At 47.4% G+C, this 12409-nt stretch overlaps 1 protein-coding gene across 2 annotated transcripts; it reads left to right on the forward strand.

The window, feature by feature from the left end:
- The first annotated feature begins 1289 nt into the window (after nucleotides 1-1289).
- Nucleotides 1290-8993, forward strand: UBE2B (ubiquitin conjugating enzyme E2 B). Of its 2 annotated transcripts, none has more exons than XM_015875883.2 (6): nucleotides 1290-1433; nucleotides 4190-4270; nucleotides 5002-5027; nucleotides 6088-6177; nucleotides 7565-7653; nucleotides 8424-8993. In XM_015875883.2, the coding sequence occupies exons 1-6, from the start codon at nucleotides 1390-1392 to the stop codon at nucleotides 8550-8552; spliced, it is 459 nt and encodes a 152-aa protein (XP_015731369.1). In that variant the 5' UTR covers nucleotides 1290-1389; the 3' UTR covers nucleotides 8553-8993. The 2 variants fall into 2 exon arrangements, with proteins under 2 accessions (XP_015731369.1, XP_015731368.1); XM_015875882.2 differs by lacking the exon at nucleotides 1290-1433 and adding an exon at nucleotides 1478-1699.
- Nucleotides 8994-12409: the final 3416 nt, after the last annotated feature.

Below are 12409 nucleotides of genomic sequence, written 5' to 3' on the forward strand. Positions count from 1 at the left end.
TGAACAGAACCTTTTTTGTAGAACCACTAGCATCTCTGAGTGCAATTCAGTGAATATGGTGCCTGTGACATCAGTCAGTTTCAATGAGCTGGATGGATCTTTATGGCACAGTGGACGGGCATTTCTGCTCCTGAATCTCTTTGGCACCTCTGAAATTCCCAGCTTCTCTAACTATCAATTTCTGATGCTCTACATGTGTGGATGTTCCCAATGAAGCTGGCTGTGTTACCATATGAGCTAAGGCTGTGGGCTGTAATGGAATGGGATTTAGATTAATTAGAGTACTTTACAAAGCAGCATTGACACATTCAGCTGTACCAATAGGAAAAATAATGTGTTCTGAAATATATTGTCTTCTTCTGGTCACATTCACGTGTTTCTGCCCAGAGGGTGGTGGGGTCTCTTTCTCTAGAGAGATTCCAAACCCATCAGGGTGTTTCTCCTGCAGGTCCCCAGCTCTAAGGGGTTGGGTTGGATCTGCAGACATCCCTTCCAGCCCTCACAATTCGGTGTGACTCTGTGCTTTACAACGCCGACATATCGCTCCACAAGGAAGTGTCTGCAGACAATCCCTGCTCTGTTTGTGGCACCGGGCGGCGCATTGCTGTGACATCACAGGCGACTCTCGGAGGGCGCCCCCCAGCGGCCGGGCGGTCCCATAGCACGGCGCCGCCTGCGGGTTCTACAATGTGGGTCTGCAATGTGGGTCTGCAATGTGGGTCTGGGGGCTGCACGTCGAGGCCATCAGCTGCATTCCAGTCCTTGCCAGGCAAAGAATTAAGCACTCGGGTGAGGTCCCCGTAGGGCTCAGCACTCGCAGGCTCCGTCCAAAAGTAACTCAGCATCGATGCTTTTCGAGCGCTTGGACAGCAGGGGGTGAGACGGGCAGGATGAGCGCGGTGTTTGTCTCTCGCTGCAGGATGAGGATGGCGCCGGCTGCGACCTGCTGACAACACCTGAAGGAACGTGGGCTCGCTGTTCTGCGCCGAGCTGCCGGGACGGGGCTCCAGGAGGAGTCGGTGCTGCTGCCATGCTCGGGACAGCACGACCCAGGTCCGGAGCCGGGCTGTGCTCTTTGTTCCCGCTCAGAGCCGCTTTGAGCACCAGCCCCGGCCGGCACTTAGAACAAACAACCCGCCCCAGCTCAGCACAAGCTCCCGGCGCAGCACAAAGTCCTGATTGCGGGACGAGGCGCTTCCCCGGACGGCGCGTTGTGCCGCCCATACAGCGCAGTGCCGAGCCGAGCCGAGCCGAGCCCAGCGCTCCGCCCTCCTTCCCCGCCCGCCCCCACGACGTCGTCCGGCCCCGCCCGGCGCGGAGGGAGCCGCCATTGCGGGTTGTTTGTGTGGAGGCGGTGCTGCGGCCGGGGCACGGTGCTCCGCCGCCATCATGTCCACCCCGGCGCGGCGCAGGTTGATGCGGGACTTCAAGAGGTGAGAGGAGCGGGGCCGGGCTGGGGGCTGTGCTGGGTGACGGGCGGGTGACGGGCGGCCTCCATGCTCCGCACAACCGCCGCGGCCTCCGCCCGCCCTTCCCCCGGCTCCTCCGGGCGACCCTCCCGCGGTGCCGGCGGCTCGAGGCGCTGCGGGCGGTGCTGCAGAGCCGTTCCGCCTGTAACGGGCGCCGTGCGGCCGGCGGTGGTTCCCCGGGGCCGGTTCTGTTTCCTCCCATCCCCCCGGGGCGGCCGGGGGCGCCTGAGGTGAAAGTTGGGGCGGCAGCTCCGGCCGTGGCCGTGCTGTGTGTGTGTGTGTGTGTGAGTGTCTGTGTGTGTGTGTGTGTGTGTGTGTGTGTGCTAAATATGCACACACATAAGCGCAGCAATTAGCGAGAGCTTCGTTCCCCGCATGTAAGAACCGAAATGCCCTTTAATGTTGCTGTGCGCATGCGGTTCTGCACCAGCTTTTCCATCCCGAGTCTTGTATAACACACACCGAGTGTCCGGAGCTGCCATTCGCCCCTTGTTTGTGTTACCGTTATAAGGGCTGCCTTATTTCCTATGGCAGCTGTGGATGCGGTCAGCGCTGGGAGCGGAGGGAAAGCGGGGCGGGGGTTGTTGTTATGTGTGTAAATGTCACCGCTCCGTGTTTCCTCCTCAGCCCGAGGTGACTCAGCTCGGGTCGGGGCTCCGGGCAGGTCCCGCTCCATCCCAGCACCGGGCTGCCTTCATCTCGTTGGGCTGTGCAGGGCCGAGCAGTGTTTATGGACAGCGAATAGACCTTTCCTTGTGATTTTGTGATCTTGGAAGGGCTGGCTTGATAATCCTAAAGCTGAAGGTGGAGAATACATTGAAGAGCATGCATAGCAAAACATGGAACACACTCCCATTTTGTTATCAGATATTCAACCTCTTTAGTACCCAAACATACATAACTATCTCATGTCCATTTTTCCCCTCCCTCCTTCCCCCCGGTTATATTTTTGTTCAGCCTTGTGTTACTCTTACCTCATTGTGAAGCAGCAGGCTGTGCTGTGAGCTCTGATTCACTTGGTTAAATATAAACTCCTTTTGCATCTTGTAATTGCCAGGAGTAGTGGAGAGGGAGCAGTGTCTCGTACCACCTCATTAAACCAACAGAGAAATGTTAATTATCCTATATTTGTGTATAGTTATGTATAAGCATTGTCTGTGTGTAGGTATGGTTAGAAAAGGGCTCACAAATATCCCATTTTCCCTAATTCTTACTGACTTTTAGGCCCTGTTCAGACCAGCCTGGCATTCAGCCCTTGCCACAACCTGTAGTTATTTAGACCTTTTGACAGCGGGGTGTGTGAGCTCTTAAAACAGCTCTAAAACCCGAAGCCGTCCTCCTGATACATTTATCAGGCAAAGTGCTGGGGCATTATTACCAGCGTGCAGTCTGCCATGGAAGAAAACACATTCCTGCTCTCCCTGACCAAAATAGTAGGTGGTTTATGCTGTTCAAATTAAGCTGTCTGGACTGCATGTGCTCACAGAGCAGGGATGTAAACACAGTCCGCAGGGGATCTGGATTGCGAGCAGGCAGAGCCCAGCTGCCAGCCTGGCTGTGCAGGCAGCGTCATTGCTGGTGTCCGTGTACAGGAGCAGCTGTACTCGCTGTCAGGGGTGGACACAGAGGCACGGGGGGACTTGCAGGCGTCGCTGCTGGCAATGTGCCTGGGTCAGCCCTGAGTCAGTGTGCACAAACAGGCTGAAACTGACTTAGAGTTTGTCCTTCATTCTGTAGGGCTTCCAGTGAGGGTTTGTTCTTAGTGTCATTGTGCTGTGCGGTCAGATCTCATGTTAACACTGAACAATTGCTTCAAAGTGAGGGCAGTTGCTTCATTCTCTTTCTTCTTGCATGATTCAGGCATGTGCAGTGGATGGGAGCTGTCACAGAAGGATCTGCCCAGGCAGTCCCCAGTGCTGTGGGAGGTTCCTGCTTTATGTTGTTCCAGGGTCTGATCCTTTAGCAGAAACACACAGAATGGGCAGAAGGAGGGAATCTGGGTCCTATTATTTAGTTAGAGTCTATATTCATCTTGGCATGAGTTAATGCAGCGTTCAGTAGGCGACATGCTTTTCCCTAGTCCAAGGATTAAGGATCTAAAAGGAATTTTAAATGCTCCCACTACTGCTTTGGAGACAAATATTGACATTTGCTGAACTGCTATCAGGGAACAGTACAAAGGTTTCCCGTTGCTGCCTCTTCCCTTTTGAAGCAGTCAGCTCACCAGCCAGAGCAGGCTTATACCAAATTTAGCTGCATCATGCACAGACTTAGGGATGCAGGAAAAGCTCAGTTGACAGTTCTTTGCCCTTAGTTCCAGTATGTCCTGTCAGTGTTGTCGTGCTGTGCTCAGCTCCTGTTTCTGGCTGTGGTTTATCCTCTGTCTCAGTGTGGCAGCCAGCAGCAGTTCCTTGCTCTGCTCCTCCTCAGCCATCTGGGTGTCACTGCACATCCATCCCAGCTATATGTAGTGCTTTACAGCATTGATACTTACAGTTCTTTGCACACCTGCCTCAACCTGCTGGGCTGTCATAGCGTGTTGATGTAACACAGGAGCAAATCTCGGTGTCTTTGCTAACCTGCATGTAACACTTTGTCTGTTTCGATGATGTGGGATGAGAAAAGGTTTGTAAAAAGGTGGATGTTGCTACTGAATCAGACTTGCAGGTGGAAGCATTTCACTTACGTAAGGCTTGCTGTTCTATATTTGTCATTTCTAGACTGCAAGAAGACCCTCCTGTGGGTGTCAGTGGTGCACCATCTGAGAATAATATAATGCAGTGGAATGCGGTGATATTTGGGTAAGAGATTTTGCTCACTATCACATCCCTTTCTTTGGGGGGAGGGAGGTGGGGGATGGTCTTTTTTATAATGTCCTTATTTTTTTACCTTAGTGAATGTAAAGTCAGGAAATGTACAGAGATGACCAAGTGTGCAATCACAGTAAGAGGCTGCTTTCAGGGGTAATAAGGAACGTCTAGGGAAAAAATATATATATATATTCACTGTCTTTTTTTTCTTTTAATGATGTTTGCATGTGGCTCAATAAATAGAAGAGGTTTTATAGGAGCCGAGTTATGAGAAAGCAGGCTGGCTCTTTAAAGGTACATAAGAGCGCCACATGTTCTTGGCCATCAAATCCAGATGCATTGGCAGTGTTTGGATTGATTCCCGGTACAATGAGGCACAGGTTCCATCTAGGAAGTTACGTTGTGTGTCCTCCAGAAGAGGAACCCTGGTAATATCCTTTCATAAACATGAAGTCAGCTTACTAACAAACTCCTCGTTAATTCAGCTCTAGTCTGAAACGTGGCACTTGCACTGCTTGGGGTGATAATAATTAAGCAGGTATCTTCACTATCAGATTGACTATGGGGAAGTCTGCTGGAAGTGACAAAGCTCCCAGAGGCTGCCTTTGGAGACTTCCCTAATACCTGTACGATTGTCTCTATGTCTGTCTTGAGAATAAGGAATAATATGCATGTTTGAAGTGAATGTTTTTAACTGGAGTTTATGTTTTGTAACCTTGCAGCCCAGAAGGGACGCCTTTTGAAGATGGTAAGCAGCACATTTCTATATTCCCTGTCGTTCTTGTGAATATTGTCAGTATTAACATTATTCTGCTCTAGTATTACGTAGGTTGGAATAGTCTAAACAAGCAAAGACTGATGGTTCAAGGTCAGGTTAGCTACAAAAATACTGTATATCTGTGTAAGCGGTGTCTTGCTGTAGTGGTCGATGGTGAGTTACAAAGCTATGAGGCCATGCTTATACCAAGACCTGTTTAGACACAGCACATTTGAGCTCTTGGTGGGGGATGTTAGTCTAATGCTGCCAGATGTGTTTTCACATCTCTGCAGCTATGCTCAGCAATATAGCTGAGCAGGATGCCTTCCTGGCTTCATCTTTGTGGCATGTTTGATTCATTTCTGTTCTTCTAACTAAGAGCAGGTGAAAAATGTTGAATTGTTCTGAAAATAGAACTCAGTGAGAGGGGGGAATACCAGATCTGTACATAAGCATGAAAGTTGATGTGTAATGAATCTCCCCATGGCGTATGAGGAGTAATGAGTTTAATAATTATAGCGTTATTGCAGTAATCAGCAGCAGATGGGTTTTTCTCTGTGTTGGGTTGGAGGAGTACAGTAAATTATTCACTGATCCGTAATAAAGGTTTTCAGTGAATCAGTCATGAGCTCCAAAGACTGAGATTGCTGATGATGGAATTCCAGTTTTTGCTTGCTGGCACCACAGGGCCTTCTTAATGAAACACCTTAAAGTCACTGAAGTCTGTAGTACAGGCATATTTGGTCACAGGGAAAAGGGAGGGATGGCAGTGGGGTGATTGATGTTGGATATAAGCTGCTTTCCCTGTGTGTACAGTGAGTCTCAATGCTTGGACCTTGCTGCTGCTGTTTTTATTGCTGTTAGTAATTATTAGTTCTGTAGTTCCATTATCATTTGAAATATGTGAAAAGAAAGCAAACTTCATGTGATTTGTTTGCATAATGGTGGGAAGAAATATTAATTATGGAGTGCACGAATTAACTTGCCTTGTTTGGTCCTGGTGCATTTTTTGTTGGTGGTCATCTGACTGTATCTATGTTTCTTTGGACAGGTACTTTCAAACTAGTAATAGAATTTTCAGAAGAATATCCAAATAAGCCTCCTACCGTTAGATTTGTCTCTAAAATGTTTCATCCAAATGGTGAGTAAATAATTTTTATTTAACCGTAATACCTACTAACTATTATGGTGTGGTCATGTACTCTGCAGAGCTCCAGAATGCTTAACGGTTTGCTCTGTGCTCTGCTACCTGCTAAGTGCTTGTCTCAGGATGATGGAAGAACTCAGCGTTGCGGTGCTGTTAAGTAGCAGCTATCTGTCTCTTTCCAATCAATGTGACAACAAAATCTGTAAGCATTTTCAGCTATGGCTGCACTTAGTTGGCCTAAAGGGGCAATCCTGCTCCAGGTTCCTGCCCCCTTCCATTTAACAGCACTTTTATCTGTGTAGACACATCATGAATCCAAGCAGGGAACTGATGGTGCCAAATGTTACTTGTTTCTGTCAGGTGAGAGCTCGGCCAAGCTGACCTGCATGGGGTTTCCTGTGCTAAGCAGCGCTGGCAGTGGGAGGCAGGCGAGAAAGTGCACTCCTAGGGGAGAGCAAAGGGGAGGGGGCTGCCCCCACCTCAGTGGGAGGGCAGCCATGGTGTGCTGTGCTTCTCACTCCAGCTGTCCATAGCTTTTATCTGATTGTTGGATGCAGAAAACATAAACCACGCCTCTCTTTCCCAATCCCCTCTGTTACAAAGGGTTGTAGATTCAGTTCAAGGGTTTGGAGCATGAACCCATTTCAGCACTTTCTGTAGCTTGAGCCCTCCTTGAACAGAGGCTGGCTTTAATCACAGTTCTGTGGCTTAGGCAGTATTCATAGGCAATACTCTCTAACCATTCATCTGTCACATAACAAGAAATCCAATATGCTTCTGACCATTTTGTTTTATTCTATTTCGTTACTGGGATGCACAGGCTAGAAAAACAGCATGTAGAAGTTTGCATGACAAATCTCAGTTTCCTACAGGCTCTTATATTCAGACAGAAGTACTATTTCAGGCAGGCAGTGTTTCCTATTGTCTGCCTTAGCGTCCTTCCTAGTGTGTGAAAACACAGTGCTGAGTTTCCCCATGCAGTGCATGATGACTGAGCTCCTGGGCTGGCGCAGTGCATTCCATGCCTGCAGCAAATGTCTCTGCTTGCTCAGAGCCATTACGTCGACTTGAATCCGGGCCAAGCACACGGGAGGAGCAAGAAGCTCCATCTCGGTCTACCTGTTCCTGTGCTATTGCCAGAGTTTGTGGACCTTCCTTCACTTCCTCTTAGGTGTTTTGTTACTTCCAGTAATACATCTCCTTCAAAATACCAGCTATCGAATTACATAAGATAGTCAGCCATAGCTGCTATAATCTGTCCTACAGCATTTTTTGAATGCAGGCCAAATTGATATGGTAGTTCATGCTTGAACTGTATTAAATGAATGGAATGTGAGAGAAGTCTGATAAATGGTGACTGATGTGTGTGTTGTGTCCACAGTTTACGCGGATGGCAGCATATGTTTAGATATTCTTCAGAACCGGTGGAGTCCAACATACGATGTTTCATCTATTTTAACATCAATTCAGGTAACTTTAAATCTGCTGTAGCAGTTAAGGATGTTGTTACAAGTCTGTTTTAGAGAATACACAGCTCAGTGACAAAACTGGTGGGTACTTCTGTCCAGGAACTTCCAATACTTGCAGGCAGAGCAATAGCTTCTTTGATCAAATAAACAGAAAGTGCTGACCCATGTAATTACTGATTCTCAGCTGCAAAATGGCCATTGGATAATTTTCCCAAGAAAACAGATTTGGGAAGAAGGGCAGTCAGGTAATTTGTGTAATGTAACATTTGAAACCATTTCACAAAGCCTTGGTCTGTCACTTCAGGTGCTGCTGAAATCTGCTTTACTTGGCTTAAAAAGAAATGATTTGGCACATTGAAAGTTAACTCTTTTTTTTCCCCTCCTGGATGAATGTTTTGATATATCTACAATGAGGTTTGTAGAAGTGACTTACGCCTCTCTTTGGTCCTGCATGACGTTAGCGGTGTAAATGCCAAATAATCAGCTGGTGTCATACTACAAACTGGCACAAATGGCCGTGTGTCTGTTTGTAAGGACATGAGGAGCCTAACAATGTATACAGTGCTAACGTACATAGAATGTATAGCTGGAAGTTCAGCTCCATTAGGGGTGCCTCATCTTAGCTTTAATGTGTTTTATTGTGTTTTGTTTTTTAAGTGGGCTCTCCCGCATCATGTTTGCTTCCTGAAGCATTAGATAAGAAAGTTGTTGTTTTTCTCTGTTCTATAAACCGTTGTCTTGTCTCACTTCTTGTTTGTCCCTTTTTTCCAGTCTCTGCTTGATGAACCTAATCCAAACAGCCCAGCAAACAGTCAGGCAGCACAGCTTTACCAGGAGAACAAACGTGAATATGAGAAAAGAGTTTCAGCTATTGTCGAACAAAGTTGGAATGATTCGTAACAGCCGCTTCGTTGCTCTCCATCCTCGTAATCATTATGTACAATTTAACTCTCCATAGAAAGGCTACCAAGAATTTCAAGTGCCACAGCTCTAAGAATTTGCATACAAACTCATTTGCAAACAGAATTAAGCCCTCCAGTTTAGGAAACATAAAAGCTTGTGTATCTTGATTAACGTACTTCTTATTGCATGGTATGAACTAAGTTATTGCTACATAAATTTGTAATATATCCTGTTTGTATTTTTTTTCCAAGTGTATAATGTTGGTGTGGAATTTTCATGACAGAATATACACATTTTGTAAATCTGTACTTTTTCAAATATCGAATGCCTTATTTTTGAATCCTTTAGATTTTTAAATTGGAGAAAAGCACTTAACAAAGTTTTTATATATAAATATTTCATGTAAAACTGTTAAATACATAACCTCAGCGCAAGACACTCTTCTCTCATTCTGTATCTCTTTCCAAAGGCTCATTTTGAGCCCATTTTCCCCTTGGCTACATGCCGGTTATACCGTGCACTTTAAAACCAGCAAAGTGGATCCCTGATGTAGCTGCCACCCCTGTGCTATCCCTGCAGCTGCAGCTGCCTTTGGCTCGGTTCCGTGTTCCTCAGTTGTATGAGAAAGAGAAGTGTTGGCAGCTGCCACTTTGTGAATGGGGAAACGTAACTATTTGGCTGTAAGTTCCAGCACAAAGCAGGCCCTGCATCACCACGCTTTGGTAAGGACGTGTGCTGTGTGTTTGGTAAGGACGTGTTCTGTTCTTCAGGGAAATTGTATTTTACCAAACTGTCAATTACTGTCAGCTCAATCTGGCTTCTGTCCATATATTGACGCTGTAACATAGGCCTGTAGATCCTCTAACAATTAGCCCAGTATCCCGTTAGTTTCCCTTTGGCGAGGGAAGTAATTGATACAAACAGAACAGAACGCAATAGCGGTTTTAATGTCGTTCTATGGAACTCGGCCTTTACAAGTTCTAAACACTCTGAAGCTGTTACAGCAGCCTGGCTTTGTCATTGTTAGTGCGGACATTCTGAGGTTTTTCCCTGTGTTTTTAATCACGGTGGGTGTTTGTAGTACAGAATTAGGACTGATTTTTTCCTTCCATCTGCTGCCTGTCACAGTTCCATCCAACACGACACACGCATTCAACCCTTCAGTTCCTATAGACGCTGTGCAGCTCAGCGCTCCCTGCGCCCCGCGCTGCCGGCCAGGCCTCAGCCCCGCCACCACCGGAAGCGGCCTCACCGGGACCGGAAGGCCTTGTCCTGCATGCCGGCTCCTGGGGCCGCTCTGCCCCGCGCCTCGTCTGCTCTGGAGGAGTGGAGTGGCTGCCGCGCAGGCGCACTGCGTGCTGCCGCGCCCGGGCGGAGCGGATCGGTGTGTGCGGTGGGTGTGAAGCACAGTGTGAGTGTGATGGCGGAATCCAGCCCCAACCCGTCACAAGGCGCAGATCCTCACAGATAACATCGCATTATGAGTGCACGCAGCGCCAGGTTCCGCACTGTGGTGCAGGCCGAGGTGTGTAACTGCAGCAGCGTGAGGTGCTCTGTGCTGCCTCATTTGTGTTAATAGTTCATACAAGGTGTCAAACAGACACAGCTCCGGATGCCTCCAGTCAGGAGCTCCATAATGCAGAACCTACAGAATGAGGAGGATTCCCTGCTTGTTTTGCTGGCATTGAGTTACTCAAAGAGACAGGAGAATATGGACACAGAACTGCGTGTCACTGTGTGTCTGCAGGCAGTTTTGTTCAACATAAACCTTCTTTACAGCTAATCTCTACATAACTCATGTGTTTTTCCCTATCCTGAAACAAGGAAGCAAATACAAGAATCCACTGCCTCGATGCTGAAAGATAAATGGTATAAAGGGCAACAGAAAAAGAAGCTCAATCGAAAAAGAAAAGCCCTATAAGAAGCAAAGCAGAAAACCCATCACAAAACCATCAGCTTCCCCTTCTGAGACTGCACTGAATTCAATGGACTGAGGTTGTCATTTAAGCAAATAATAAACCCCAGGTGATGTGTGTGTGTACGTAGGAGAGCAGGAAGCTTTCTGAGCTGATTGTGTTCCAGTCTTAACAGGGATGTGTTGGGTGGTGACACTGAAACGAGGCGGGGCTCAGGGTTTTCTTTTAGTGTGTGTGAGCAGCACTGAAGGTTGTTATTGCACCTTGCACAGCTGCCGTGAGCAGAGAACAAAAAAACACGCAGAACTTTTTAGGCTCTCGATAATGACTGTAATTAGCATCACAAGGCTGTGGAAATTGCAGTATTCCCTAAAGGTTTCTTGTCGTTCTCTCATGTTTCTGTGCTGGATATGAAGATTTCCAACCAGGATCCGTGCTGTGTTTGGTGCTGTCCCACCAGCGGTTGTATTGCAGCCTGCACGGCAGTGTTAATCCATTCTTAATGCCTGTATCAGTGTCGTGTTTCTGAGCCGGTCTGTGTGAAAGCTGTATCCTGCCAGAAAGTCAACAGACTGCTCTTAAACACTGCGCATTGTGCAGCATCCAGAACGAAGCCTTTTTCTTTATGATGTGGTCAAGGCACGTAGCGTGGGATTGTCGGAGCTAGTGAAAATGTTAGTCAATGAAAGTGCGTTTTAAAACCCCAGTATGAGAATGTTTTAATCAGGAATTCGGTGATGTCATAAATTATTATTGCCCTTCAACGTGTGCCAGGGCTGGGTCAAACCCCAGCATAAAGGCGGCATTATGGAGTGATGGTGCTGACTGATTTATTAGAGCCGCGCGGCGGAGGCCGGCAGCATTGGAGGTGGATGGGCTCAGCCTCCCTCAGCCCCCACCTGTAGCATGGAGCAGTCGGCCCTCAACCCACACCACTGAAAAGATGGTGTGTTTCTTGCCTTGTTTTTTAACTTGGGCTCATTAACCGCCGTGTCTGATTAATTTCCAAGCTGAATAATTTTGACAGCTGCCAATTTGGTACACATGCCACAGGAGGAGCTGTACGGGGTGCTGCAGCCCCAGCAAGGAGCACATCTGCACCGGGCACAGGGACACGTGGAGAGGGGACCTCTCTGTCACAGCCAGGTCAGCCCAGGCTCTGAGCCCCACGTCGGGTCTTACCCGAGATAAGCCATCTCTGAACAAAGCCTGAGCTGAACTTTGAACTGTTCAGTCTCAGCATCAGATCATTAATAACTTTTCATTGCCATCATCACCATTTTACTCCTTTACTTTTATTGCTGTTTATTCAGTCCTCACACCCAAGGTGAGAAGGTTGGGCTCAGGTTGGTGTTCAGAGCTCTGCCCACACAGTCCTAATGCCCAGTAAATGTAGATGTTGCTATAGTTCATCGTTGCTGCTTTGATGAGAGCGGAGTTTGGTTCTGAAATGCAGCACTTCACCCAGACTGAGGCAGATTGTCTTCAGTGACTGACCAGAGCCAGCAAGGAGACAGAGCTGCCATCTCTTTTGAATTAATGATGAAGCACACGGCTCTTGCTGTTATCTGCTTACACGTTGTCTGCCTTGTGATGAGCTGCTGAGAGATTTCCTTTCACTGTCTGGTCCAAATATACTGTAAGTCCAATTTCATTAATAAGCCTGCTCGCTTTACTTGTTAAAAGGGTCATTGTGTTGTTACAGTGTTTTCTTTGTGCTCGCTTCCCCCAAATTCCAGTAACTGTTTTGTAGAGAAGTTTGGAAGTGAACTTTCAATGCCTGTGAAAGCTGCTTCGTCCACTTTATTGACTCCAGAACCTCACGTTCTTTATCCACAGAGATCTTTAAAAGGACACTAAAAAGTTGCAGCCAAAGCTTATAGAATTTGGTACTTATGGTTAAGTATTATAGACCCAATGTCGTTCCCATGGAGACCT

This window comes from Coturnix japonica, chromosome 13 (assembly GCF_001577835.2).
Source record: "Coturnix japonica isolate 7356 chromosome 13, Coturnix japonica 2.1, whole genome shotgun sequence".
In the NCBI taxonomy this organism is placed as follows: Eukaryota; Metazoa; Chordata; class Aves; order Galliformes; family Phasianidae; genus Coturnix; species Coturnix japonica.